The 27715-nt window shown below is 52.6% G+C and overlaps 2 protein-coding genes across 2 annotated transcripts; both read right to left on the bottom strand.

Annotated features, from left to right (window-relative positions):
* Nucleotides 1–2512: 2512 nt before the first annotated feature.
* Nucleotides 2513–8170, bottom strand: FANCG (FA complementation group G). The gene is made up of 14 exons (XM_042781807.1): nt 8081–8170; nt 7817–7910; nt 6745–6876; nt 6289–6491; nt 5664–5799; nt 5364–5494; nt 5114–5260; nt 4833–4984; nt 4377–4443; nt 3831–4120; nt 3646–3692; nt 3298–3453; nt 2719–2842; nt 2513–2603 (listed from the first exon to the last, which is right to left on the bottom strand). The coding sequence occupies exons 1-14, from the start codon at nt 8168–8170 to the stop codon at nt 2513–2515; spliced, it is 1860 nt and encodes a 619-aa protein (XP_042637741.1).
* Nucleotides 8171–18264: 10094 nt separating this feature from the next.
* On the bottom strand, nt 18265–24671 carry PIGO (phosphatidylinositol glycan anchor biosynthesis class O). The gene is made up of 10 exons (XM_007946924.1): nt 24161–24671; nt 23422–23565; nt 23104–23227; nt 22664–22823; nt 22272–22451; nt 20503–22030; nt 19592–19798; nt 19171–19391; nt 18546–18616; nt 18265–18394 (listed from the first exon to the last, which is right to left on the bottom strand). The coding sequence occupies exons 1-10, from the start codon at nt 24669–24671 to the stop codon at nt 18265–18267; spliced, it is 3276 nt and encodes a 1091-aa protein (XP_007945115.1).
* Nucleotides 24672–27715: the final 3044 nt, after the last annotated feature.

Here is a 27715-nt window from a genome sequence, read left to right as displayed (position 1 = left end):
GCTGTGGCGGCCCGTGGGTAACGGCTACGAGGGGCAGCGGGCTACCGACTGGGCCGGGGCTCGGCTCTTGCAGGCGGGGGTTGAGCAGCGGAAACCAGCCCGCGGGCGACCTCCCTCTCACTTCCTCCCAGGGGCACTGGGCGGTGAGCCGGCGGGAGACGCTGGCCCCGGATCCGCGAGGAGCGCAGCGGCGGCGACAACTCCAACGACGGCTGCAGACGCTTCGCTGAGACTGAGCCGAGAAGAGCCGAATCATCGGAAGGAGAGCCGCTCTCACGTCAGCCAATCACCGCCTGCGCTGGGGACCCCTGCCCGCCTCTCCGCGCCTCTCCCCAGCAACCCGCGGAGCAGAGCCAATCAGGAAATTCGCTCTCGGCCTGACTCCCGCCTCTGGGATGCAACTCGCCTAGTAACGCCAAATCAATTAGCCGCAATGCTACGCTTCCTCGACGGATTGGAAATCTCGGCCAATCAACGAAAAGAACGGAGCCAGATCGACTGGCGAAGGGCGAACCTTTAATACCTGGGGGCGGACTCTCCCACTTGGCTCTAATTCATTGGCTCCGGTGCTTATCATCCAGCAAGAACCAGGCACAATAGATTGTACTTCCACTCTGTCACAGATGGGGTCGCCACGAGTAGGAATCGACTGCTCGGCAACCAACATTAGCTTAGTACTGCTGTAGTGATAACCCACATGCCCACCTTCTCTCAAAACCTGAGACTCCTCTATCACCACCTAGTCTTTCCTGTCACCTTAACCTGTGAACCTAGTTCTGCAACTCTCCTTGCTCCTTCAAAACGCTGGCATCTGTCACCAATGGTATGAAGTTTACCCCACCCTATTGCCATTGCATCTTCTGATAACCCAAGGATGCACACTTCAAGTTCATTAGAGCTTGGGAGTGTGTTCCCCATACCACTGTATCAATACTAATCGTTGTAGGAGGGAGGGAGGGAGCTCTGGTAGCATAGTGCCTAAGGCACTTGACTGCTAACCAGAAGGCTGGTAGTTCAAACCCACCAGCCACTCCTCGGAAGGAAGATGGGGCAATCTACTTCCGTAGTGATACTACCTCGGAAACCTGGGGGATAGCTATGAGTTGGGTATGACTCGACGGCACATAACAATAACATCAACAACAGGAGGGAGGGAACTCAGTTTCAGAGAAGGGTCAAAGGACACACAGAACACACGTCCAATTCATTAGAACCCAAAGCATCAAGAAAATTGCACACTGGGACTTAACAATCCTTGGTCCACAAATGCCAGCCAACCTTGACTCTGATCACTAGGCACCTCTTGACTAATCTGTGGGCTCAACTCACTGTCCATTCCCTACCCACGTGGACACCTTGACTGAAACAGGTCCAACTCTAGAATTGGGATTAGGGAGAGGGTGGGAGTCACTCTGAGACTCAAAGTTCTGCCTGTCCCTCCTCTCAGTGTCAAACACCCAGCCCTGTTCTAGGAGGGCTGCTCAGCCCATCCTCCCGACCCATTATTGCTCATTGTCACCTAGCACAGACTCCTGGACTGCTCTTGGACAATGGAAGGACTAAAGCCTCTGCCTCCTGAGTAATGACTTCAGGAGCCCCTTCCTCAGCCCCAGACTTCAAACTCCTAAGGTGGAAGATGATGTTAGGGAAGGGGCATCTTAGACACCATGCGATAGCTGGAACTGTGTATCAACTTGGTTGGGCCACAATTCTAAGTGGGTTAAGCAGTTGCGATGTGGGTTATTCCCATGATGAGATCGGATGTATGTTTCGAGCAGCCAATTCATTGAAAGGGAGTTTCCCTAGGGGTGTGGCCTGCTTCCAATATATTTATGGACATCCTGGGAAAAGAGACACTCTTTTGTGGATCAGGATCCTGTTGTGCTGCCTACAACTGTCCGTGAGCAAACAATCCACCGTTCGGCCTGGAGATCTTGGATTTGTCATTCATTGGAGTCAAAAGCCGGTGTACTGCCTGCCAACCTTAAGCTCGTCAGCCCCTGCAGCTGCGTGAGTCGGGAAAAGCCTCCAGCTTGACGTTTGCTCCAAGAACTTGGGACTTGCCAGCTTCTTTAAGTATGTGAACCATTTTCCAAAGATAAATTTCTCTTTGTCTCTCTATATAAGCTTTACTGGTTTTGCTTCTCTAGAGACCCCAACCTAACACACACCATCACTTAACTGAATCTAGAACCTGGGAGCCTTTCCACTCAAGTATATACAGTAGGCAGACAAGAAATATGACATTTTACTCAACATAAGGAAAAGGGAAATAGGAATAAAAGGTGCTATAAGCAAAGTCAGTGTCTTGTTTGGGGTGGGGGTGGGGGCACATCCTCTGGAACCAGGATGGCAGTTACTAGGACAAATGTGGCAGGACTAGCAGCAACCTCTCTGATGCTGGAATTATACACGAATGGTAAGCTCCAGTCACACTTCCCAAAGATGGTGAAGGAAGAAGTCCTCCCCTCAAGCTGGTCTACGAAACATGGAAGCCACAGATTAGGAGTCTTCACAGGGATGTCCGGAACTCTTCCAAGAGGGTGTCCCGGTCCGGGGGGCGGATCCAGCTCAAACAGGTTTCCAGGTAAAGGGGGAGAGACCTAGGGAGCAAGAAGGAAGGTGCAGCAGAGTGCAGACTAACTGTCCCATCCCTTTCATTCCCCACCACCCCCACAGGCTCCAGGACCTCAAGAGCTTCTCAGCCCGCAGCCTCACCTTGGGGTGTCCCCCTGTGGCAGCTGGGTCTGGGCCTCCAGCCTGCACCACAGAGCAGTGGCCTCATCCCTCCGACCCAGCCTCCTCAGAGTCTGAAGCAGGTGAAAGGAAGCATCTTGATCACCTGTCCCCACCCAGGAGAGAGCCTTGAGCTTGATAGGGATTGAGGAAGCATTCCATAGGCCGGGGGAGAAGGGTCTGGCCTCCAGTCACACATGGAACTAGAAATAGCTCATTTCCAACCATTCCCATCCCAAGGCCCACCTTGAACATCACCCACACATCTGGAAGCTGTCTTTCTTCACCTGCCCAGGACAAAAGGGTCAGCCGGCACTGCTCCTACCCAAGCCACCCCCGACCATGTCTGGGTCTGAGGACACTGGGAAGGCCTGGGAACTCTTGAGGGCTCTACATGTATGTTTGCCTGTCTGTGCACACCTGGTCACATCCCTACACAGCACAACCCCACATACGTGCTCTTCCTATCTGGGAAGACCACCTCTACAGTCCCAACACCTTCCCCGGGCCTCTCTGTCCACATACATCTGTGCATATCTGATGTCATGCAAGTATACGAACCTGGGCACACCTGCACACTGAGGAGGAAATCCTGCAGGGCTCTGGTATCCTGCCCGCTGGCCACCCATTCCTGTCCACGACTAATCAGGGCAGCTAACCGAAGCCGCTGCAGTACCACATCTGTTCTGCACCTCTGCTCACAGCTGGAAGCAGCCCCTAGGGACCATGCTCAAAGTCAGGAAGTGGCTCCTCAGCCACACAGTCACCAAAACCTCATGTCCCTCCCTCTTTCCCCTTGTGCCCAGAGTCCCCTTCCCTAAGTGTCCTGGTGGCTTGGGGCATCTGGAAAGAGATCTCATCTGCGCCGCTCCCACCTCCAGGAGGGAAGAGGACATGAAGTCTAGGTACCCTGTTCTTTGTCCTCAGCTGTGGCCCGGAAGAGCAGCTCAAGGCACCTGAAGCAGTACATGGAGTGGAGCTGATGAGGTGCAACCTAAGAAACTCTGGGGCAGTGGGGTGAGGACCCAGCTCCCGACTCTGGTCCCAATCAGAAAACCATCCCCCACACTTTCCCCAGGGCTCCCTGAACTCACCGACTAAATTCACTAACTGCTTCTTTTGGGGCCCTCAATTGCACCCAGGCCTGGCCCTGAAGCAGGTAGGTGGCAGAGACCCAGAGTGGGCACTGTATAGGCTGCTGGGCTCCATTTCTGGCCTCCTCCCACATCCAGGGCATCTTGGGAAGCAGCGATGATGTTCGGGCGAGCAGCTCCTCACACACAGTCAGAGCGTCCTGGGCTCGTTTCGCCTGAATCAGTGCCGCTGCTGTCTCCAAGAACACCTCAGGCATACAGGGCCCTGGGGGGCCAGGGGGTGCAGAGAGCTGGCGTGGGAGCAAAGCATACTGGCTTGAAGAGGTATGAGCCACCTTCCCTGACCTCTTCATTAGGTTCTCATACCACGCAAAGACCGCCCATTGCTTGTTGCTCTAGGAAGCCATCCCAGTCTGGTCTCTACCCACGCCGCCCCACCACCCAGACGGGACAAACCCAGCTGCAGAGGCAGACACGGAAAGGGCAGTCCGGCTCCACTCCACGGCCCCACCCTCCCGACTGTGAAGAACCTGACGGCACACCCACCCGTGGCTCCCAGCCATTCAGCAACAGGGCCAACAAGTCCAGGTAGTGCTCGGCAGCGGCCTTGGCCCTGAGGAGTCACAGGCAACGAGGCTCCATCAGCCTCCAGGGGCTCCAGTGTTCCCTCAGCTAACGGGGGGGATTAGGGAAGCAGCGTCTTCCCCGGGGGCTGGGGAAGCAGCATCTTGGGGCTCCTACCCTGGCTCAGCACATCTTCCCTGGTTACAGAATGGACTGGGAAGGAGGCTTCAGAGTTTTAAAGACACAGGGGTGCCTGGGGGAAGGTTCTCAGTTCAGGCCCAGCAGCTAGGCAGGAGGCCAAGGAGTAAGAGTCTGTGTGTCCCACTACCTCTTGCTCCCTCCCCTAATCCCGAGAACAGAAGCAGAGTCACAACCCAGGGAAGACGTCAGAGTCAGAGGTGAACAGGAGGCGCTCAAGTGAGCAAGGGGGAACCTCACCTGCCTGTCTGTAGGCAGCGGCTTGCTAGCAGGTGCTTGGCCTGGCTCTGCGTGCCACACCGAAGGGGTGAGTCTGGGCCCGGTGTGGGGAGCAACAGCTCCACCTCAATGAGAAGCTGAGGGGCTTCAGAGCTCTGGGGGACACACAAGGCCTAAAGGGGACAGAAAGGAAGAAGGAGATTGGCAGGCCTCAGGAACCTTATACCCGAGCCTCGACAGGCCACCCAACAACAGCACTTGAGTGCGCAGGTACCGCGTTTTCACCTGGCACTGCCCCTCACCTCGACCAGCAGCCCCAGACTCTCCAGCTCCGCTGCTGTGTCTCCCAGTTGCCGATATAACCTGGAGGCCTCCAGAAGCGGGGGACCCCAAATGGATCCCCCTTTCAGGGCTTCAGCCAAGTATAAGAGTGCTCTCTGTGGACTGCCCTGGAGGAGTGGCAGGACTGTGCCTCAGCTCCCCTCACCAAGCAGAAAGCTGTCCCCAACACTCATGGGGTCCCAACATGACCAACCCTGGGGCTGTTTTTACCATTTTACGGAGACAGGCCCCCAGCGCCGTGTACACCTGGACCAACACAGGCCGTGAACACAGACCACATGCTGCTTCCTGCAGACTGCTTAGTGCCCTGGGTAGGCTCCCTATGGTCAGTTCCTGGAGGCCTGAGGGAAATCAGGTTATGAGCTTAGAGAAGTCCATAGGGCAGGATGGAAGACAGGGAACAGGAACCCAGAGAGGCCCCATGGGGCTGAACAGGACACGACAGACAGAAACCCAGAGGGTGCCCGAGACAGAGCGAGAGGCAAGGGATCAGTCGGGTTACTAGCTGACCTTGACGGAGGGCATATGCTGTCAGAAGGACGTCTCTTAAGCCCCGGGCATCCTGCAGACTCACTGGTGCATCCAGCCCCTCAGGTGGGGGGCTCCAAGATTTCAGAAGCAGCAGCAGATCCTCAGAGGCCTCGCTCTGCGGGGAGAGGGATGACCAGAGGCTTCAAGTCCACAACCACCTCTTCTTCTGCCTCAGTCTACCCCAGCTGAGCCTTGAGCTCTAGGGTCCTCTGATCTCTGCTCCTCAGTTCTAAGAAACAGATAGCTATGGGGTAGGATGAAGAGAAGACGAAAAACCTAGGGTGGGAGGAGGGGCCGTGATGCTCCATTCTAGTCCATCTTCTCACTCAGGATAAGCCCGTAACGGCATGGGGCAAGGTACCATGTCTGGGTTACTGGTACCACTGAGGCTGGAAAATGACTTGAGCAGGGTCACCAGAGTCCTGACCCTACCCGAGATCGTTAAGCCACTCCCAAGAGAATCCCCCAATGAGGGCCCAAACAGAACAAGATCACCCGAGAGTTCCAGGTCTCTGCCCACCAACCCAGCAGCCTCTCTAGCACCTGATGATGCTACTGCAACCAGGGAAGGGGGTCCTCAGGTCCAGGTCACTTCCCCTAGTACCTGGCTGCCATTCAGCATCTGCAGCAGCCAGACCAGGTCCCCAAGATGGTCAGTGCTCAGCCAGAGGGCAGCCTGCAGGCCAGCCAAGTGATGCAGGGCAGGAAGGAGCTCAGGCAGAAGGGAGGAACAACGGAGGACAGAGTCCCACAGCTCCCTGAGCCCATAGTCCAGCCTGGGTTCTAGCCGCTCACTGGCCTCAAGCACTGTAAACACACACACACACAGAGCTGAAGTGGGACCTCATCCCCCATCCCTCCACACCCCTTTATCCTCCTCTTCTGCAGAAGCCCGGAGTTCACAATGAGAACACCTCAACCTGGTCTGAGGGTACAAAGAGGGTCACAGAAGGGCATCTCTATTGTAGAGGTGACAGTATGGTGTTTCTCCTATCCCCTTAAAAGGGCTTAACCCCAGACTGTGGCTGGCAGGGGCATGGTGTCAGTCCCTGACGCTCACCTCTCTTCAGGCCCTGGTGGATATCTTGGGCCTGGTCCTCACTGAAGCCCTGGGTATGACTCACTTTCAGGGTGATCAAGTTGCACATGACAGTCAGCTCCAAGGGAAGAAGTGAAACAGTCGCAGGAAGCCCTAGAGCAACAGGGGTGGTGTGGTGGTTAAGTTTGTGTGTCAACTTGGCTGGGCCTGGTTGAGTGGCTGGGCAGCTGGATGTAATATTGCCCGTGATGAGACTGGTAATCAACTCCATGGTGGGATCTACTGTGAGCAGCTGAGTAGCTGCCTTAGGGATGTGGTCTGCTTCCTGGACATAAGCAGAAGCCTTGAAGAATGGTCCCTAGCTTATGGCACACTTGGGCCCTGCATGGAGCCGTGTTCAGCAGCATGCCATGCTCTGCCAATCCTGGGACTTACAGTGGACTTGAATTAATGGCCTGCCATGTGGTTTGGTAACATCAGAACTGTGCCTTTTTACTTGTCAACCTTGGGCTTGTCAGTCTCAGCAGCCAGCCGCTGTCTGAGTGAAGAAAAGCCTCCAGCTCCAGTGGGCCAGGAGCGGGGAGCAGAGCTGAAGCCCAAGGCTGAGGGGCTTTCACCCAGCCCCTAGAGCCCGGTACTTTGAACTCAGACTTCAAGCCTCCAAACTGTAAGAGAATAAACTCCTGTTTGTCCAAGCGTCCCACTGGTGGTCCATTCTTGTCGGAGCGGCACTAGGGAACCAGGACAGGCCGGCCTCACTGACTATGCCCCTGTGAAACACTGCCCAAATCAGGTCCCAGGCCTAAGATCGCCTCGCTTCAACAGAGAACCCACCCTCTGGACGGAGGGCCTGCAAAGGGCAGCAAGCTGTCAGACCGACCATCTAGGAACCCCGTCTGGGGACGCCCCCGTGTGCGTGCGCGCGCGCGTGCAGAAAGGGAATCACCTGTACAGTAAGTTCCACGCAGGCCGGTCTGTGCCTTAAACAGAACTCCCTGCCCCGAGAGATCAGACCTCAACCCCACAAAGGCGGAAAAGGAACTGTCTCGGGGGACAGAGGGGAACTGCCCCTCCTGGGAAGGCCCTCCCTCACCCCGCAGACGATGAAGGAGCTCCCGGAGGCCGTGCAGGGCGTCCTGAGCCAACTGCTGCTGCGTCCGTAGCGCATCTGAGTTCCGAGTCACCTGCTGAGGCGGGAGAAGGCGTCACGTGTGCCCTGGCGGGGCTGTCACTCGGCACTCATTTCCGGCTCTTCCGGGTGGTCGAGCGCAGCCCGCTCCCAGAGGCGGGGGTAATTCCGCTGCACACCCACTTCCTGGGAGCCTGGGGCTGGCTAGGAGCCCAGCCAGGGCGTCACCTTGGCCTGACGAACTAGCTGGTCACTCTGCTCCCTCCACAGGTCCAGGTGGCTGGAGCGTGGCGCTGAGTCCAGAGGGGCCTGGGACATGGTGGCCGAGGCTAGGCCGGACCCCCGGGGGGCCACTGAAGTCGTTCACCCGAGCAGGGCAGCCCCGCCTGGGCCCCCCACTTCCCTCGGGGAGTCAGCCGGGCTAGCCCACCCTGTCCAGGAGAAACGAACGCTCTTCCCTTCCCGCCACCCGCCCCGGCTTCCAATCTCGCCTCTGATTGGCCAAGCATGCAACACTGGCGGCTGCGATTGGTCGGCTTCAAAGTTGGTTCTGGACCAGTTAGGGAGGCAGGTGCATGGCAGACGCGGGGAGCGTGTCTGAGTGGGGATGTCGCTTGGCTCGCGGGTCGGCCTGGTTGGCACTCGCAGAGGCCAAAGGCTTGAGAAAAGTTAGAACGGAGCCTTTCCGGAGCGCCACACAGCCAGAGGGGCCGACTTCCCCCGCGCGCAGGGCTGTCCTGCGCGCTGCATGCTGGGAGTCGTAGTACCGCGGAAAGCAGCAAGGAAAAGGCCCGCCCATGGGTCTCCAGAAGAAACCGACGGGACACCAAGGCTCCTCGCAATTGTCCCCTTTTTTCCCTGCTCACTATTGACGGTGTGAGTTTAGAGAGACTCTAGAAAGGGAACTTTAGGGAGGGAACTCGAGGAGCTTCTCCCACTCCCCACTCTCTTCAACCACATGGCAGCCTGGCCCTGTGCTCCTGCCCAATCCTTTAACAAGTGGGGCTAGGAGAAGCTCTGGTAGCATAGTGGCTAAGTCACTTGCCTGCTAACCAGACGGCTGGCGGTTCAAACTCACCAGCCACTCCTCGGAAGGAAGGTTGGGCAATCCTACTTCCGTAGTGATACTGCCTCGGAAACCCAAGGAGGGGTCGCTATGAGTTGGGGCCGACTCGACGGCACATAACAACAACGACAACATGCAACAATTAATAATAAAAATAGATAAATAATGACTTTGACCATTACCTCACACCATACATAAAATTAACTTTGTCAAAAGGGAACACAAACGTAAATGCTAAGAGCCAAATATACAAAACTTCTAGAAGAAAACATGAGGATAGCTTCCTGACCTGCAGTTAAGCGATGAGTTAGCAGCACAGAAAAAAAAAAAAGAAGATATAAAAAAAAAAAGCTGGGATTTAATAATTTTAACACTCGTGTTAAAAAACACAGCATTAAAGACGTTCAAAGAAAAGTCACAAAGTGGAGAAAATTATTTGCAAATTATATATCTGATAAAGGACTGTTGTTGTTTTGTTATGATGTGCCCTCGAATTGGACCCAACTCCTAGCGACCCCTCCTTGGGTTTCTGAGGCCGTATCACTACAGAAGTAGATTGCCCAGCCTTCGTTCCGAGGAGGGGCTTAGAAGCACATAAAAGATGTTCAACATCATTAGCCTTTCAAACCCAACCCAACCCCACTGCCCTTGAGCCAGTTCTGACCATAGCCACCCTAAGAACAGAGTAGAACGGCCCCATAGGGTTTCCAAAGTTGTAAATCTTTCTGCCACATCTTTCTCCTGTGGAGTGGCTGGTGGGTTCCAACCAACAACCTTTAGGTTAGCAAACCAGCACTGTAACCACCGCCCCACCAGGGCTTCTCCTCCTCAGCCTTTGTCGTTGTTAGGTGCCAGCAAGTCGGCTCCGACTAGGGATCCCATGTCCAACAGACCAAACTGCTGTTTGGTCCTGTGCCATCCTCACAATCCTTGCCAATCCATTAGCCTTTAGGGAAATGCAAATTAAAACCATGAGCTTCCATTACACAAATACACACAGAATGACTACAATAGAAATACATAATACCAAGTGCTGGTGAGGATGTGTGGAAACTGGAACCTCCATAATTGCTGATGGGGATAGAAAATGGTAGTCACTTTGGAAAATAGTTTGGCAGTTATTTAAAAATTAAATGTAAGTTTACTATGTTGCTGTTGTTGTTAGGTGCCTTCAAATCGATTCCAACTCATAGCAACCATATGTACAATAGAACAAAACACTGCCTGGTCCTGGGACACCCTATAACCACTGCTATGCTTGAGCCCATCATCACAGCCACTGTATCAATCCATCTCATTGATCAATGAGATGGGAAGTAGAGTCTTTATCAAGCATGATATCCTTCTCCAGGATTGGTCCTGTGGTAGTTAAGTTTGTGTGCCAACTTGGCTAGGCCTGGTTGAATGGTGGGCAGCTGGATGTAGTATTCCCCATGATAAGACTGGTAATCAACTCCACGGTGAAATCTACTGTGAGCAGCCGAATACCTGCCTTAGGGATGTGGTCTGCTTCTTGTTATAAGGAGCAGTCTTGGGAACGGTCTCTAGCTTATGGCACGCTTGAACCCTGCATGTAGCCGTGTCGTGGTTCAGCAACCTGCCATGCTCTGCTGACCTTGGGACTAACAATAGACTCGAATCAATCTTTTCTCCATTCATCACGATGTTGCTCATTGGTCCAGCTGTAAGAATTTTCATTTTCTTTATATTGAGGTGTAATCCATACTGTAGACCATAGTCTTTAATCTTCATCAGTAAGTGCTCCAAGTCATCCTCACTTTCAGCGAGCAAGGTAGTGTCATCTGCACATCACAGGTTGTTAATGAGTCTTCCTCCAATCCTGATTCTACATTCTTCATCATATAGTCCAGCTTTTCAAATTATTTGCTCAGCATACAGATTGAATAAGTATGGTGAAAGAATACAACCCTGACATACTCCCTTCCCGATTTTAAATGTTGCAGTATTCCCTGGTTCTGTTTGAATGACAGCCTCTTGGTCTACAGACAGGTTCCTCACGAGTACAATGAAGCGTTCTGGGATTCCCGTTTTTCTCAATGTTATCCACAATTTGTTGTGATCCACACAATCGAATGCCTTTGTCAATAAATGCATACTCAGTAAAACACAAGTAAACATCTTTCTGGTGTTCTCTGCTTTGAGCCAAGATTCATCTGACATCCCTCCCTCCATGTCCCCTTCCAAATCCAGTTTGCATTTCTAGAAGTTCCCTGTCAATATATTGCTGCACTCATCTTTGAATTATCTTCAGTAAGATTTTACTTTCGTGTGGTATCAATGATACCGTTCAACAATTTCCACATTCTGTGAGATCATCTTTCTTTGGAATGGGTACAAATATGGATCTCTTCCAGTCAGCTGGCCAGATAGCTGACTTCCAAATCTCCTGGCGTAGCTGAGTGAGTGCCTCCAGTGCAGCATCTGTTTGTTGAAACATCTCAATGGGTGTTCCATCAATTCCTGGAGCCTTGTTCTTCACCAATTCTTTCAGTGAAGCCTCGACCTCTTCCTTCAATGCCATTGGTTCTTGATCATATGCCACCTCCTGAAATGGATGATCATCTACCAATTCTTTTTGGTATAGTGACTCTGTTATTTCATCCATCTTTTGATGATTCCTGCATCATTCAACATATTGCCCATGGAATCTTTCAATATTGCAATTTGAGGTTTAAATTTTTTCTTCCGTTCTTTCAGCTTGAGAAATGCCTATCGTGTTCTTCCCTTTTGGTTTTCTAATTCCAGGTTCACATTTGCACATTCCATTACAATAACTGACTTTGTCTTCTCGAGCTGCTCTTTTAAATGTTTTATTCAGCTCTATTATCCTGATGATTCTTCCATTTGCTTTAGCTACTCTCCATTCAAGGGCAAGTTTCAGTCTCTTCTGACATCCATTTTGGTCTTTTCTTCCTTTTTAATGAACTTTTGCTTTCTTCATGGATGATGTTCTTGATGTCATCCCACAATTCCTCTGGTTTTCGGTCACTGGTGTTCAAGGCATCAAATCTATTCTTTAAGTGGTCTCTAAATTCAGGAGGGATATAATCAAGGTCATGTTTTGGCTTGCATGGAGTTTTTTAATTGTCTTCAGCTTCAACTTGAACTTGCATATGAGCAGTTGATGGTCTGTTCCAATCAACTCCTTGTTGGCCTTGTTTTGGCTGAAAATATTGAGCTTCTCTATTGCTTCTTGCCACAGATATAATCAACCTGATTCCTGTGGACGCCATCTGGCAAAGTCCATGTGTATAGCCGCCATATATGTTGTTGAAAAAAGATATTTGCAGTGAGCAAGTCATTGGTCTTGCAAAATTCTATCATATGATCTCCAGCACTATTTCTGTCACCAAGGCCAAATTTTCCAACTACCAGTGATTCTTCATTTCCAACTTTTGCATTCCATCACCAGTGACAATTAACACATCTTGGTTGCATGTTCCGTCAGTTTCAGACTGCAGAAGTTGGTAAAAATCTTCAATTCTTTCATCTTTGGCTTTGGTGGTTGGTGTGTAAATTTGAAAAGTAGTAATATTAACTGGTCTTCCTTGTAGGCCCATGGATATTATCCTCTCACTGACAGCAACGTACTAAAGGATAGATCTTGATACATTCTTTGTGATGATGAATGCCACATCATTCTTCTTCAATTTGTCATTCCCAGTGTAGTAGATTATATGGTAGTTTGATTCACGATGGCCCAAACCAGTCCATTTCAGCTCACTAATGCCTAAGATATCAATCTTTATCAATCTTTATGCATTCCATTTCATTTGTGACAACTTCCAATTTTCCTAGACTCATACTTTGTACATTCCATGTTCTGATTATTAATGGGTGTTTGCAGCTGTTTCTTCTATCTCAAGATGTGCCACATCAGCAAATGTGGGTCTCAAAAGCTTTCACGTGAAGTGACTGAAAATACTATTGCTTGGGTTAGGTGTGCCTTAGTCTTCAAAGTGACATCTTTGCTCTTTGAAACTGTAAAGAGGTCTTTTGCAGCAGATTTGCCCAGTGCAACATGACGTCTGATTTCTTGACTGCTGCTTCCATGGGTATTAACTGGGGATCCAAGTAAAATGAAATCTTTGACAACTTGGATCTTTTCTCCATTTATCATGACATTGTTTATTGATCCACTTGAAAGGACTTTTGTTTTCTTTATGTTGGGATGTAATGCATACTGAAGACTGTAGTCTTCCATTTTCATCAGTGTTTCGAGTCCTCTTCACTTTCAGAAAGCAAGGTTGTGTCTTCTGCATATCACACATTGTTGGTCAGTCTTCCTCCATCCTGATGTCACAATCTTCTTCACATAGTCTGGCTTCTCATTTATTTGCCCAGCATACAGACTGAAAGGATACAACCCTGACACATGCCCTTCCTGATTTTAAACCACACTGTATCCCCTTGTTCTGTTTGAACAACTGTCTCTTACACAGCAATTCCACTCCAAGGAATATTCCTAAGGAAAATGAAACATATGCCAACACAAAGACTTGTAAGCAAATCCTCATGGCAACTAAAAATGTTAATAATAGCTAAAAAGTGGAAATAATCCCCATATTCAACAGCAGGCCATAACCATACAATAGAATACAGTTTAGCAATAAAACGGGACAAAATAGTGATACACGCACCAACGTGGATCATGGATGAACCTTGAAAACATTATCCACACCAAAGAAGCCAGACCAAAAGACCACATACTACATGACTCCATTTATATGAAATGTCCAGAAAAGATAAATTTACAAAGACAAAAAACAGATGAGTGGTTGCCTGGGATGGGATTGGAGACTGACTGTAAATGAAGTATAGGGAACATTTTGAGATCATGGAAAAGTTCTAAAATTAAATGTAGGATTTGACAGTAACTTCTTATATATGACACCAGTAGCAGTGGCAACAAAAGAGGTAAAATGGATTTCATCAAACTTAAACATTTCTGTGCTTCAGCGGATGGACACCATCAAGAAAATGAAAAGACAACCATAGAAAATATTTGCAAGTTATATAGCTGATAAATAACTTGTATCTAGAATACACAAAGCACTCTTGCAACTGAATAAAAAGCCAACCCAACTGAAAAATGAGTGAAGAATCTGAATATGCATTTCTCTGAGGAAGATACAAATGTGGTCAGCCAATAAGCACAAGAAAAAGATACTCTACATCGGGAAATGCAATCAAAACCACAATGAGATACCACTTTCAGCCACTAAGATGATTAAAATAAAAAAGACAGATAATAACTAGGATGTAGAGAAACTGGAACCTTTATACACTGATGGTGGGAATGTACTATGGTACAGCTATTTTGGAAAATAGATCGCAGTTCCTTGAAAGGTTAATCACAGAGTTATCCTATGAACCAGTATTTTCACTTTTAGAGACATATAGCCAAGAGAATCGAAAATAGGTCTTCAAACAAAACCTTGCACAAGAATGTTCATAGCATCAGTAGTCATAATAGCTCAAAAGTGGAAACAACTCAAGGGTCCATCAGCTATTTAATGGACAGATAAAATATATGCCCATATAATAAAATATTACTCAGCCACAAGAAGGAATAAAGTTCTGATACATGCTACAACACGGATAAGACTTGAAAACATTAGACTGAACGCAGCCAGACACAAGAACCAAAAGCAAAGCAAACACTCTGCCATCGAGTCGATCACAGGGAGACAGCGACCCCTCCTTGGGTTTCTGAGGCGGTGTCACTACAGAAGCAGACTGCCCAATCTTCCTTCTGAGGAGTGGCTGGTGGGTTTGAACCACCAGCCTTCTGGTTAGCAGCCAAATGCCTTAGGCATTACGGCACAAAAGGCCACATGTTGTATAACTGCATTTATATAAACACCTGGGTTTTGATAAGTGCCATCGAGTCAGCTCTGACCCATTGCAACTCTATGAAAGGGTCGCAGAATGAAACACTGAACAGTCCTCCGCCGTCCTCACAATCCTTGCTTTCTTAAAAGAAGAATTAAAAAACAAACAAACAGTGAATTAGTATTGAATGGGCTCTCTGATGTCAAGTGAAAGAGGCATGTAATTAGAAATTTTCTCTTCCCCCCCAATTGTGATGTGGGTGAACATTTACAGAGCAAATCCATTTTCCATTCCACAGTTCACACCCATCTTGTTTCACATTGATCACAATCCCCACAATGTCATAGCTCTCTTCCCACTTCGTCTCTGTGGTTATCATTTTCTTGTGTCCTTCCTTCCTACCTATTCCTGCTGTCTCCCTGTGCAAATGCTCCCCTTCTGATCTCCCATGGTTGATTCCTCTAAGAATGTACCTACCTGGGGTTAATGTTCACCTTGTTTGGCTGGAAGCCACGGGAGTGAGTCCAATTCCAGGGCCGAGGGGTGATTAAGGACCATAGATAGCATCAGGAGTTTCACCATCAGACCAGTAAGCCTGGTCTTTTTATGAGCTTGCCTTTTGTTCCACATTTTTCTCCCACCCCATCCAGGATCCCCTACACTGATCCCTTCTAGAACGGGTGACAACGCTAGCCAGGCACCATCTAGTCCTGGTCTCAGGGCCCTGTAGGCTGAGATTCACACGGTCCACTAGTCCCTTGGCCAAATTGTTTCCATCTAATTTTCTTCATTCTCCTTTGCTCCTGACGAGAAACCAATTGTTGCATCTTTGATGGCCACTCACAAGCTTTTGCGACCCCAGTCATTACTCAGCAAAGTAGGATGTAGAACAATGTTTTCGTGTAGTGTTGAGCTTGATGTCCCCTGCGACCATGGTCCTGAGACTGCAGGCCCAGCAACTCACTCCCTCAAGGTGTTTGGCTGTGGCTAAGGAGTCATCATAACTTTGCTCTGTTAGCTATATGTATCTTGGGCATTCTTAGACAAGTATGGATGTAGAAATATCATATGCCAAACTTATACATAAAACCAAAAAAACAAACCCACTGCCATCGAGTTGATTCTGACTCATGGCAACCCTCATTGGGTTTCCGAGCAGTAAATCTTTACGGAAGTAGATTGCCCAGTCTTCCTTCCACAGAGTGGCTGGTAGGTTTGAACCGCCAATCTTCTAGTTAGCAGTCAAATGCCTTAGGCACTACATCACCAGAGCTCCTTAAGGAAACTTACAGATGGTCATGGATATATTCCATTTTGTCTACCCATACCTGATCATTTAGTCAGTCTACCTATGTATCCAGGAGCTCTGATGGCATAGTGGATAAGGCATCTGACTGCTAACTAGGTCAGTGGTTCAAATCCACCAGCTGCTCCTAGGAAAGAAGGTAGGGTAATCTACCTCTGTAAAGATTTACCGTCTCAGGCACCCGATGGAGGTCGCCATGAGTTGGAATCGATCTATGTATCTACCTTTAGACTGTGTATTACTGATAATGGGTTATTGTGTAATTAACAATCCTTACCTGTCGTACCTCTTGTGTACCTGTGTCCTCCTTTTCCTGTTATTGTATCGGTCACTTGCTTTTGGTATGTTGCTTTTCCTTTCGTGCAAATTGGTACTCGTCTCTTACCTATCTAGCAATTTTTCCTCTCTTCCCCTCCCCACCCCTCCCTGATAACCAACAAAGAAAGTCTCCTTCCATATATAAACCTTTCCTTGACTTTTTACAGTAACGGACTAATACAATATTTGTCCTTCTGTCATTGACTTATTTTACTGGCATAATGTCCTCCTAGTTCATCCACGTTACGTGGTGTTTCATTGATTCATTATTCTTCAGTGTTGCGTAGTATTCCATGGTGTGCACTTACGATAGTTTGGTTAGAAAGAACTTCTAATGGTGTAAATCAGTGTGCTAACATTATCTTCCTCTGAATAATCAATAGAAAGGGAAAAGTGGTCGGGAGATCAGAACAAAGCTCGGCCCAAGTCAAGGGGGCCCCTGCCAAAACAGAGGAGGAGAGTGTGGGGGGCTGGAGCCTGAAGTCCTTCCCACGGGACTGGGGATGCAGCAAAGGGCCCCTCTCCTCTCGGAGGCACCGTCTGCTCCCCTCCCCTCTCGGAGGCACCGTCTGCTCCCAAACGAGGTCTGGGAGTTGTGTGCTCTGCAGGGGTGCGAGAGGGGCTTTCTCCTAATTCTCACAAAGCAGCTAAGTCCTCCCCTTGCATTAATAATCACCATCCTCCTACTGCCTGAAACAGCGCACTTTTCTTATCTCCCTATTCGGGCTCCCTGTTTGGGGCTGTTGCCGTGAAGTTTCAACTCATCCCTTAGCTACTACAGAGAGATGAACGCTTTCACTCCACAGCCATGCCACTTGGCTTCTCTTCCCTCCAGCCTTTGCAAAGCTAAGGGGCCTTGATGGCACAGTGGTTACAGCAGTCAGCTGCTGACCAAAGGGTCAAGGGTTCAAGTCCACAAGCCACTATGTGAGAGAACGATGTGGCAGTCTGCTTTTGTAAAGATTTACAGCCTTGTAGATCCTTCAGGTTGCCATGAGTCATAACCAACTTGCCAGCAACCGATTTTAGTTACCAAAAGGTGCTGCACTGCAGTCGCACCACGCTCTCCAGCGGTCCCCACTCCTGGCCTCAGACAGCACGAGATGGGAGGCTCGGGAAGCCTCCTAAGAACGGAAGGGCCAGGGGTGTCCCGGAGTGACGGATACCGGAGCAGGTACACAGCACCACTATGGCTTCAGGAAGTGAACGAGAAACATGAAAGGCCCCTGATGGGTAAGGGCATCACAGTAACGACACCAGGACTTCTACAGAGTGGAGGGGGAGAACCTACAGGTGGAGCTGGTCCCACAGAAACCTTCCCTATTAGTCCCTTACTGCAGATCAGTCTCCTCCCCTCAATTCTCAACACTCCCTGACCCCTGGGCTGGTCTTCTCAGCCTTCCCCGCAGCTCTGTCATCAGCCAAAGCGCAGAAGGTTAACTGTCCGCATGGCAAAGGAAGATGGTGTACAAGGTAACAGGGATGATCTGGGAAGGGGTGAGGGAGTAAATTCAGGCAATGCCAACCACCCGCCAAAGCGTCTCAGGTGCAGCCAGGCCTGGATCAGATGACTGTGCGAGGCGGTGGTGGCGGGGCACAGACACGGGGAGTGTCTCCACATTTCAAACGCACACATTCAGGGAACTGTTTTATTCCACTTTGGAGATCACCTCTCGGCCCTCTCAGCACCTAAGGCCGGAACCAGGGACCAGGCCCCTCTGTGAAGTCCCAGATGCTGGCAGCCCCTGGCTGCACGGTGGCCAGAGTGGTAGCCAGTGCCTCTTACAGGTGAGCCAGCACCGGTTCAGGCCAGGCTCCGCTGTCCTCCAGTCTCTGAGCGGCCAGGAGCAGCCCCCACAGCCTCAGTTACCTCTTCTGGGCCAGCACTAGCCGTCTGAACCAGGAGCTCACAGCACCATCCACACGCATCACCAAAGCTATGCCCAGGAGAAGTCCCACGCTGCTCACGATGAAGCCCACAGCCTCAAAGATAAACCTGCCGAGAAGGCGGGGACTCTCAGGGGCCATTGCAGGTGTCTCAAGAGCCTCATCCTGCACAGGCCAAAGCCTGTCTGGCCGGCAGAGTCCTCCTTTGCTCCAAGTTTCTCCCTCCCCACCACCTCTATCTGTTAAGCAAACATACTCACTTGGGGGCAAACACCTTCCACACCATGAGATGCCTGCGCAGGATGGAGGCTGCCAAGACACAGGCCAGAATCTACGAGGAGACGGGGCCATGTTACCTGAGCAGGGGAGGAGGACGCAGGGCAGAGGGGCGCTGCTGGAGGCACCAGGTCCGTGAAAGTATCCCTGTGCCGGCCGTTAGGGACAACTCTTGGTCTCACCCAACCACTGGCTCACTGTGTGACCTTAGGCGACTTACTATCCGTCTGTAATGCTAACACTCACTCAGCAGCCTAGGGGGCGGGAAAATGTCATCACCATGCGAGGATCCATGGCCACAGCCTGGGAAAGACCCCTGGCCCTCACGTCCACGGCCCTCACCTCAGCTTTTCTAGTCTGTGACTGCTGGAGCAATCCCCAAGCGCAACCAGCAGGCTGTGTGAGGAGACGACCGAGGACTACGAGCCAGGACGCTCAGGTTCCAGTCCCAATATGGCCGTGGGAGTCTGGTGACCTCAGACAGCCGTTTCACTGATCTGAAGCTCAGTCAAGCCTCCCTCCCAGGGTTTTAACGTTGTAGGAAGGAGAGAACGTGATGCGCACACATAAGGAAAGGTTGTGAACGCCTGCCCTCCCCCTCGCACCCACCTGAACGCCAAGGACAAAGAGGTACTTGAGGCCCAGCCCCAGCAGCGCGGCGCTGAAGCGGTGGGGTGCGTCGCGCAGCCTCATCTCCATCCGCGGTTCCTCCTCCTCCTCCTCCTCAGGCCTCAGCCTGGCCTCAGCCTCACTGCCTGCGGTCTGCCGCCTCTTCCGGGGCCCCTGACTCTCACATAGGAAAGGCCACAGCAGGAGCAATGGGCAGCCTACTGCCTCGGGGGAAGAAAAGGCTGGAGTCAATGCAGGGCCAGGGACAAGCCCACCCTGCCTGGTTCTCAAGCTCTCTAGCTGGCTCAGACACCAGGGAGCCCAGGCCAGGGTGCACCAAAGAATCCTCAACATTGTGTCTCCTCACTGAAATCCCTGGGTTTCCTTTCCTCTCACAAAGCCAGAGTAAGGGATGGAGTACCTGCAAACAGGAGGTGGGAGGCAAAGGTGTTGGCTCCCACCAGCAAAGCGGGCAGCCAGGTGGAGGAGCCATGACCCTCTGGGAATCCTACAAAGGCTGCATGCCAGTGGATGGCTGGGAAGACAGGCTGGTGGCCCGTGGAGTAGAAGGTCTGTGTGGCCAGGAGGGCCCAAGCAGAAACTGCCTGCCATGGCACAGTAAAAGGACCTGGGGGAAGAAACGTGCCTTACAGTCACATCCCATTCCTCAGGCCACAGCCTGCTGCCCCCAATGCACTGTTAACCTTTACACACTACATGCCCGTCACCCCAACCTCCTTACAGTCCCCACTCTGCTATTCTCATTCCTTCTGTGGCACGAGGCCCCATCATCTGAACCTGAACCTCCACAACCCACTGCGGTTGGTCTCTCATTCATTATACATTCATCATTCACCACTCTCGTCACTGGGAATCGGGAAATGCCCTCCTGTGAACGTAGCATCAGCACACGTGAGGCTATGCTTGTCCCTCCTGAAGGAACCCTGCCAGCCCTGGGAGCCAGCAGAAGGCGTCAAGAGGCTTGGCTAAGGAGAGGAGAGGACATCAGGAAGACCTTCCCGACTATGTGGCCGTGAGACCCTGTGTCCACAGGAAGAGGTAACTATGGGGAGGAAGTGGGAGGGAGCTGTTGCATTGGGGTAAACTGTAGTCAACGTCATGAGACAAAGTGTATGTGAACTGCTGTGTGGAAAGTGAATTTGCTCTGTAAATCTTCACCCACATCACAATAAAAAATTTAAAATTAAAAAAAAAAAGAAAAAAGACCCCACATCCAGGTGAGGAAGCTGAGGAGTCCACCTCCCGGACAACAGGGAGCACTGAGCTCACATCACCGTCTGCTGCTCTAGGGCAGCTGAGGCCCGGACTTACCGGAGGTGGTGCTGGGTATCCCGGCAGCCAGCAGATGCAGGAGGAGGAAGCTCTGCAGGAAAAGCAACAGGAACACGAGGCTGATGCGCTCCACATGCAACAGCAGAAGTGGGAAGGCCAACAGGGTGAGGGCCGTGACCACAGCGGCCGAGTAGACGCTGCCCAGCTGGCAGGCAGCCACCGTGAGGGGGCCCTGAGCACTGGTTCTTTCTCGCTGGTCCCGGAACACCTCCCGCATGTGTTGGTAGATTTGAGGGACCACATAGTCCAGGTCAGCCTGAGAAGTAGGGGGGCCTGCGAAGGGAGCGAGGACAGTCCTGGTCCCGGAGGCAGCTGACCCGGCCTTCACCAGCACCGTCACAGGCCTCCAGAGCAGCAGCATGAGGCCTGAAACCGCCAACCCTGCCACAGCCCGCGGCAGCACAACCGACGCCCCGGCAACCAGGGCCCGGAGACGGGGCGGGGCTTCGTCCGCCCCCGAGGCCAGTGCCCAGTAGGCAGCAGTGCCCAGGGCCATGAGGGGCATTCCCCACCTCACAAAGAGCACAGGGGGCTCGGGGCTCTTGAGATTGCCATAGCGCCGAAGCCACAGCCGCACAGCAGCTAGCAGGGCCACCAGTGCCCCCACACAGGCTCCGTACCACAAATTCTTGGCTCGCCCACCCACCATGGACGCCAGAGGGCTCAGCCAGGGGGAGGAGCGGCAAGCAGGTGTCTCTTCAGGGCAGCGATGAAAGAGGCCAGCTAGCCTCGTACAGAACAGCAGTCCGAGTCCAAGCCCCAGGGCGTGCACGCCCTGGTGCCGCGGGGGGCCTGCTGGGGTCGCAGGGCCGCCGCGGGGTATGGTGGGCAGCTTAGGTGGCAGCAGCTGGCCCTCCCAGTGAAGCTGGGCAACCAGGAGCAAGATGAGCGAGCCCAGAAGGAAGGGGGCGGCTCTGGCCTCAGCTACAACAAAGCTATCAGAGAAAAAGGCAGCCCAGCGAGCGAGCAGGAGCAGCAGGGTGGGCCCAGGGATGGGCAGCAGGGCTGCCAGGGGCCGCCTGGCCCCCCAGCCAGCCCACGCTCGCCACAGAAAAGGCAGCAGTGAGCCCACTGCAGCCACAGCCCCTAGAACCACCAGATCCAGCTGCAGCCCAGTGGTTGCCAGGAGTCCAGCACAGACGATGGCCCCAGCCAGGCCCCAGGCCACGGAGAGCAGGAGCAGAGGGCGGAAGGGGAAGGCTGGGGACGCTGCCCACTGGGATGCCAGCAGGCAGAGAGCGCAGGCAGCGGTCAAGAGAGTGGCACCCGCTGCCATGCGGGCCACGGAAAACCGGGCCCAAGACTCGATGCACAAGGCCCGCGCGCCCCGCAGGAACTGCTGCAGGTCGGCTGCCACTGCGCGCAGCTCTGCCTCCTCGCCCTGCGGGTCCTGCAGAAGCCGCCGGTAGTCAGCAGAGGCCTTGGAGAAGAGGCTGTGCAGGCGTTGGAGCTCCTCCACCCGGAGGTCCTGAGTAGCGGCTGAGTAGGTGAGAAGAAATCGGGACACCTGGCAGGAAAAGTCAGAGGTCAAGGGGAACAAAGTCAGAGCTAGAAGTTAGGACGGCGGCAAGAGCAGGTATTATAAAAAGGGGAGGACCTGACCTCTATGCAGGGTGGGAGGGAGGGAGGACGGGAGAAGAACACGGCTGAGCCAAGTGGGTAAGACTGGCATGGGGCAACGCAGTGAGTCCTTGTGCCTCTCCCAGACCCAGTCCATGTGCCGCCTGGAAGCCCGGCCCCTCACCCACCTGCTGAGCATTGAGATGGACAGCTGCGGCTTGGGCCAGAGCGGAGGAGTACACTGGGGAGTCCTCGTTCCCTGAGAACAGCTCAGTCATCACCTCCCCGATGTTTCCAAATGGAATGGGCAGGCCCAGCAGGAGGGCCAGCGTGGGGACAAGGCTGACTTGAGGAACTACCTCTGGCTCCTAGAGGGAAGGCACAGGGTCAGAGTCCACCACAGAGCTCAAGTCCATGTTTGGGGCGGAAGGCACTGGCCCTAGGGAGGAAACAGGAATAGCGGATGCAGAGGTCATGACCTGGGGCCCAGAATGAAAGGAGCCAGGAGGATGCAGTGATCAAGGTGTGGGCTAAACACGCAGCTTCGGATGAGACCACGCCGGGCCACCCTGGGCCTCACCTCTGGCAGGGTGCTGGAGAAGAGCGGTATGGGGCTGTACAGAAAGAGCGCGGCTGAGACCTCCAGCTCACTGTCCCCTCCGTGATCCCCGTTCATGGTCATCCCATGGTCCCCGGCCACCACTAGCAGGGTATCATTCTCCAGACGCTTCACAAGGGCCCTGGGGGCCAAGGAATATGTCAGGGAGGAGACATGGATAAAGGTCTTCCTCGGGGCCCGTTCACCCCAGCCTTCGTTTCCGTCAGTGGGACCTAGAGCTTTGGCAGAGGGATATGACTCTGAGTCACTCAAGGTGAATGAGGCTCCTGGCTTCAGAAAATGACCTGGGGAAGGTGGAATTCAGTCAGGACAGAGCTCCGGGGGAATACTTTTTCTCCTGTGACACACATGCCGAGGTTCTCAGACAGAAGTCCACTCCCCCGCCAGTGTCCCACACTCACTGGATCACCTGGTCCATCTGGGTAAGTTTCTTGGCCATCTCAGGGTGATGAGGGCCATGCTTGTGGCCGCAGTGATCCACACCCAGGAAGTGAGCAATCAGCACGTCCCATTCACCACTGTCCACTGTGGAGGGGAGAACACTGAGCAGAGGAGACTAAGGTCCACATTTCAACCCCAGCCAGGATTGGACAACTCGTCTATGTCCAGGGACACAAACCCAGGCCCTTGGCCCAATGGGAGGCTCCGGATCTGTGAACTGAAGCAGCCCTCCCCGGACCCTCTGTCTTTGTCAGCTCTGCCTCTGGCCCTGTGCTCACTGGTGGGGTAGAGGTGCTCCAGGATGCCATCGTCCACCGTGTGCAGGTCTCTGACGTTGAAGGATGGGAAGAAAAACGCTTGGGAGAAAGCTCCAGGGAAAAGGTCTTTCCAGGTATCATCTCCCATGAAGACCACACGCCTTCCTGCAGGGACGTGAGGACAGGGAAACAGGAAAGAGGTTCTTTAAAGACCTCTCGGGAATCCCAACCACGTACCCTAAATCACAGCAGCTGCCCTGCCCCACTAACTCTCTCAAGGCGTGCAATTTTCCTTCCGGAAGCTTTCCAACAACCACGCTCCACCCAGACCTCTCACCCCTCACTCCTGTGAAACACTCTCCTAGCTCTTTCCTTGAGTACCTCTGCTGGGCAGCTCCTGGGTGCACCCGGGTTTTCCCATCAATGAGTCCCTGGGAACAGAGCCTGGTCCTTCTGCCTTCCGCGCTTTTGAGGGCACCAGGCCCCCATCTCCTCTTCCCTTCTTCCTGGCACTGTACTGAGAGTTCCACACAGAGTAAGACCAACACCCTATGCCGATTAGAAGCTCCCCAAGCACAAAGCTCAGATCTCTGCTCCTTTCTGCCCTATACTGGGCTCCAGCCGGCAAGGCCCTCAGCTCTTTTTCCTCCTGTCCCTCTCACAGCACCAACATGCAGTGGGGCACCCAAAGTCCTGGCTTCCTGACTGCTAGGGAAGGAATGAGCTAAGGTACTCTTGGCCTCCAACGGGGCTGACTGACCGGCCCTGGCAAGCTGCTTAAGGAGGTTGTCTTCCACTATGGCGTGGCTGGCGAAGTTACTGCCAGCATCGATAAAGGTGGGCAGGGAGCCGGTGGTCAGGGCCTTGAGACGCTGCATGGTGGTGGTGGGCGGGTCCACCTGAGCTCTGTAGAGCCTGCCATGGCGCGGCTTCAGCTGCAGGATTCTGTGCACGGAGCCCAGTTTGCCCAGGAAAGGTAGGGACGCAGGGTGCTCCCCAGGCTTGTGTGCCCCTTGGGGTTGGGCGAAGTCAAAGCGCAGAGCGTCTATCAACACCAACACAAGCCTTGAGAAACGGGAAGCCATCCAGCAGGCCCCAGGCTCCCCTCGAGCCCCGCGAGGCAGGGGCCCGGGGCCCGGGGGGTCTTGGCAGCTGCTATGGTTGGTGAGTTCCAGACGGGTGAGTAGGAAGCCACTGGCGAAAAGGGCGATGCCCGCGTAGAAGAGGAAGCAGACCCACGACAGGCAGAGCAGCACCGAGACCTTCTGCATTCTGGGGGGAGGAGGGGCGGGGAAACGCGTCACCAGGGGGTGGGGGTGCGGAGCGGAGATGCCCGCTGCTCAACCCAAAGCCCAGCCAGGGTCCTCTCAGTGGAAGCCTTCCTGCAGATAAAAGAGATCCGGGTCGACCCGATCCAGTGGTCCTCTCAACTACCAGTGTCTCCGGAGGTGAGGTCAAGGCTAGCAGCAGCAACCTGGAGAGGCCGTGAATGCTGGTTCCTGGGGCCCACCCCCCATCTGAGTCAGGACCTTTGGCTGAAAAGCACAAGAACTGCATGTATACTTCAGGAGATCCTAAGGCTGAAAAACACAGCCCAGGAAGCAAACTTATTTTAAGTGGCAAACCGCCTTCTGCCAGAGACTCTTCGCCAATCTTAACCCCCGAAGGCTGGTCACAGCTTCCAGCCGCCGGGCAACCCGAGCCGAGCAGACGCCGTCGCCTGGCGGGGAGCGAGGGAACCAAAGGGAGGAGTCACGCTCCGCTTCCGGACCGCCAGGGACCCCAGGAGACCGGAGGTCTCCCGGGAGGACGGGCGCGCCGGGCTTTGAGCCCATCCGGCCTCGCGGGGACTCGCTGTGTTCCCCTCGGGCGGCTCCCTGACCTCTAGCTGGGCACCCTGATCTCAGTCCTCGGCACCTCAGGCCCTGAGAGGATCCCACGCTTCGGGGTCCAGGACGCCAAAGGCGTTCTCGAGAGAGCCTGGCTCACCTGGATCGGCGCCCGGAAGTGCGCCGGCCCCAGGGGCCTGGTACCACAGAGGTGCGCGGGCTGGACAGAGCGGCCCGGCGGGGCTTCATCGCCACCTGCCGGCGCCTCCGAGGAAGTTCGGCAAGGAGCTTGGGGTTGGCAAGAGATCAAAGGTAGCATGGGAACCGCTATCCATTGTCGATGAAGACTGGGCTTGAATCCTAGCTCTGCGGCTCACTGTCTTTGGCCACTGTTTAGTTGGATCTCTGGGTTTTTCATCTATAAGACAGTGATAAATAATATCTATCTTTCCCCCTTTGGCTCAGCTGAGGCACTCTGGTAGCACAGTGAGTAAAGCATTTGGCTACTAACCAGAAGGTCGGCCGTTCAAACCCACCAGCTGCTCTGCAGGAGGAAGGGAGGCAACCTACTAGGTAAAGACCTACAGCCTTGGAAACCCAGCGGAGGTCACTGTGAGTCGGAATACACTCCATGGCAGAGGTCGGTTTGTTTTTTTTTTCCCCTAGCTTAGCTGACTCTGGCTGATGGATTTTTTTATTCCTCTTCACAAAACCTCTAACTCTTACAACCCAGTAATGAAAACAAATGACCCAATTGAAAAATGAGCCAAGAATGTGAATAGCTGTTTCTCCAAAGAAGATACACCAGTGCTCAGTTAACACCTGAAAAGGGTGCTAGTGTCATTAGCCGGGAGGGGAATGGGGGAGATACCATTCCACACCCACTGGAAGGGTTAGAACAAAAGAGACAAATAACCACAAGTGTATGGCCGGGATGAAGCAGCAGAAACCCTCAGCCATGGCTGGTAGGGGTGTCAAATAGGGCAGGCGTTTTGGAGCACAGACTGGTAGTTCCCTAAAAGGTTGAACACAAAGTTGCTATAGGACTCAACAATTCCATTCCTAAGTACGTACCTGACAGGAATGACAACATAGCCACACAAAAGCTTGTAAATGGATCTTCCTAGCAGCATTAGTCATAAGAGCTACAAGATGTAAACAACCTGGCTCTCACAAATGAACAAAATGTGGTATATCCAGGCAATGGAATAGTATTCAACCATGAAAAGGAATGATGTATTGATAACAGGCTACACCAGGAATGCACCTTGAAAGCATTAAGCTAAGTGAAAGAAGTCAATTATAAATGATCACATATTATGTGATTCTGTTTACATGAGTACACAGATCTATAGGGACAGAAAGCAGACTAGTGATAGCTGAGGGCTAAGATGTTTTTTGTGGGGAGAGGGGAGTGACAGATACATAACTCTACATATACCCAAAACAAGTTAGTTTACGCTTTAAGTGGGTGGATTGTATAGTGGATGGATTTATCTCAGTAAACCGAACCAGGGGCCCAGTGAGTGGCTTCTGACCCCCAAACTCATGTGTCGCCGAGTGCAACCGCTGTGTAGAGTTTTCATGGCTGTGACCCTGGAAGCAGTTCGCCAGGCGTTCTTGGTAACGCGGTGACTCAATAAAACAGACCCCTCCACTGGTGTGACATCTCCCTGTAGAAGCCTACATTGTTGCGGTGGCCCTACACGTCCACACGCTAGCCGTCCCCTTCCCGCTTTGATTGGGCTGGCTGCCACCCCGTTTCCTTAACCACTCCTTCCACATAACTCCTCGGCCTCCAGGTTCTGTCTCAGGGCCTTTGCGTTTGTGGTCCTCTGGCAGCTTTACTTGCAGACATCTCAACAGGGCTCCCCTCACCTCTTTCATGTTTAGCTCGAACGTGACATCACTCAGGCTTCCTAGACTTATCATCAGTTGGTCACCCCTCCCCCATCTCCTTTCTTTCTTCCACAGCAAACTGATCAGCATCTGGGATCCTGTGACTTAGCTGTTTGTCCCTTTGAGATGCGACGTAGGCTCACTGAGGGCAAGGGATTTTGGCTTATTCGTTGCTGTATCTTCATTAAAAGGAGCTCGGATAGTGCGGTGGTTAAAGCATTCAGTTGCCAACCAAAAGATCGGAGGTTTGAACCCACCAGCCTCTCTGTATGATAAAGAGGGTTCAATCTGCTTCCACACGGATGGAGAGTCTTGGAAACCCTACGGGGCAGTTGTACCTTGTCCTCTAGGGTCTGGCTGGGAATCGGCTTGATGCAGTGGGTTTGGGTTTGGTTTGTGTTTCTTCGGAAACATGTCAGATCACCCCTTCGTCTCGGGCCCAGCCTGGTAAAGGCCTGTTCCCTCTGCCAGCCTGTGCTGTCAGCCAACAACCCTGCTGCTGCAAGCAGAGCCGCCTCCTCCCAGGAGCCCTCCGCCTTTCCCCTATCACCTGCCCTCGTGTTCTGTGACAGCAGGATCCCGGGGCC

The sequence above is a fragment of the Orycteropus afer genome, unplaced genomic scaffold (genome assembly GCF_000298275.1).
Source record: "Orycteropus afer afer isolate SDZICR_OR568_19922 unplaced genomic scaffold, OryAfe1.0 scaffold00174, whole genome shotgun sequence".
Taxonomy (NCBI): Eukaryota; Metazoa; Chordata; class Mammalia; order Tubulidentata; family Orycteropodidae; genus Orycteropus; species Orycteropus afer.
This window is presented reverse-complemented; position numbering and strand designations above follow the sequence as displayed.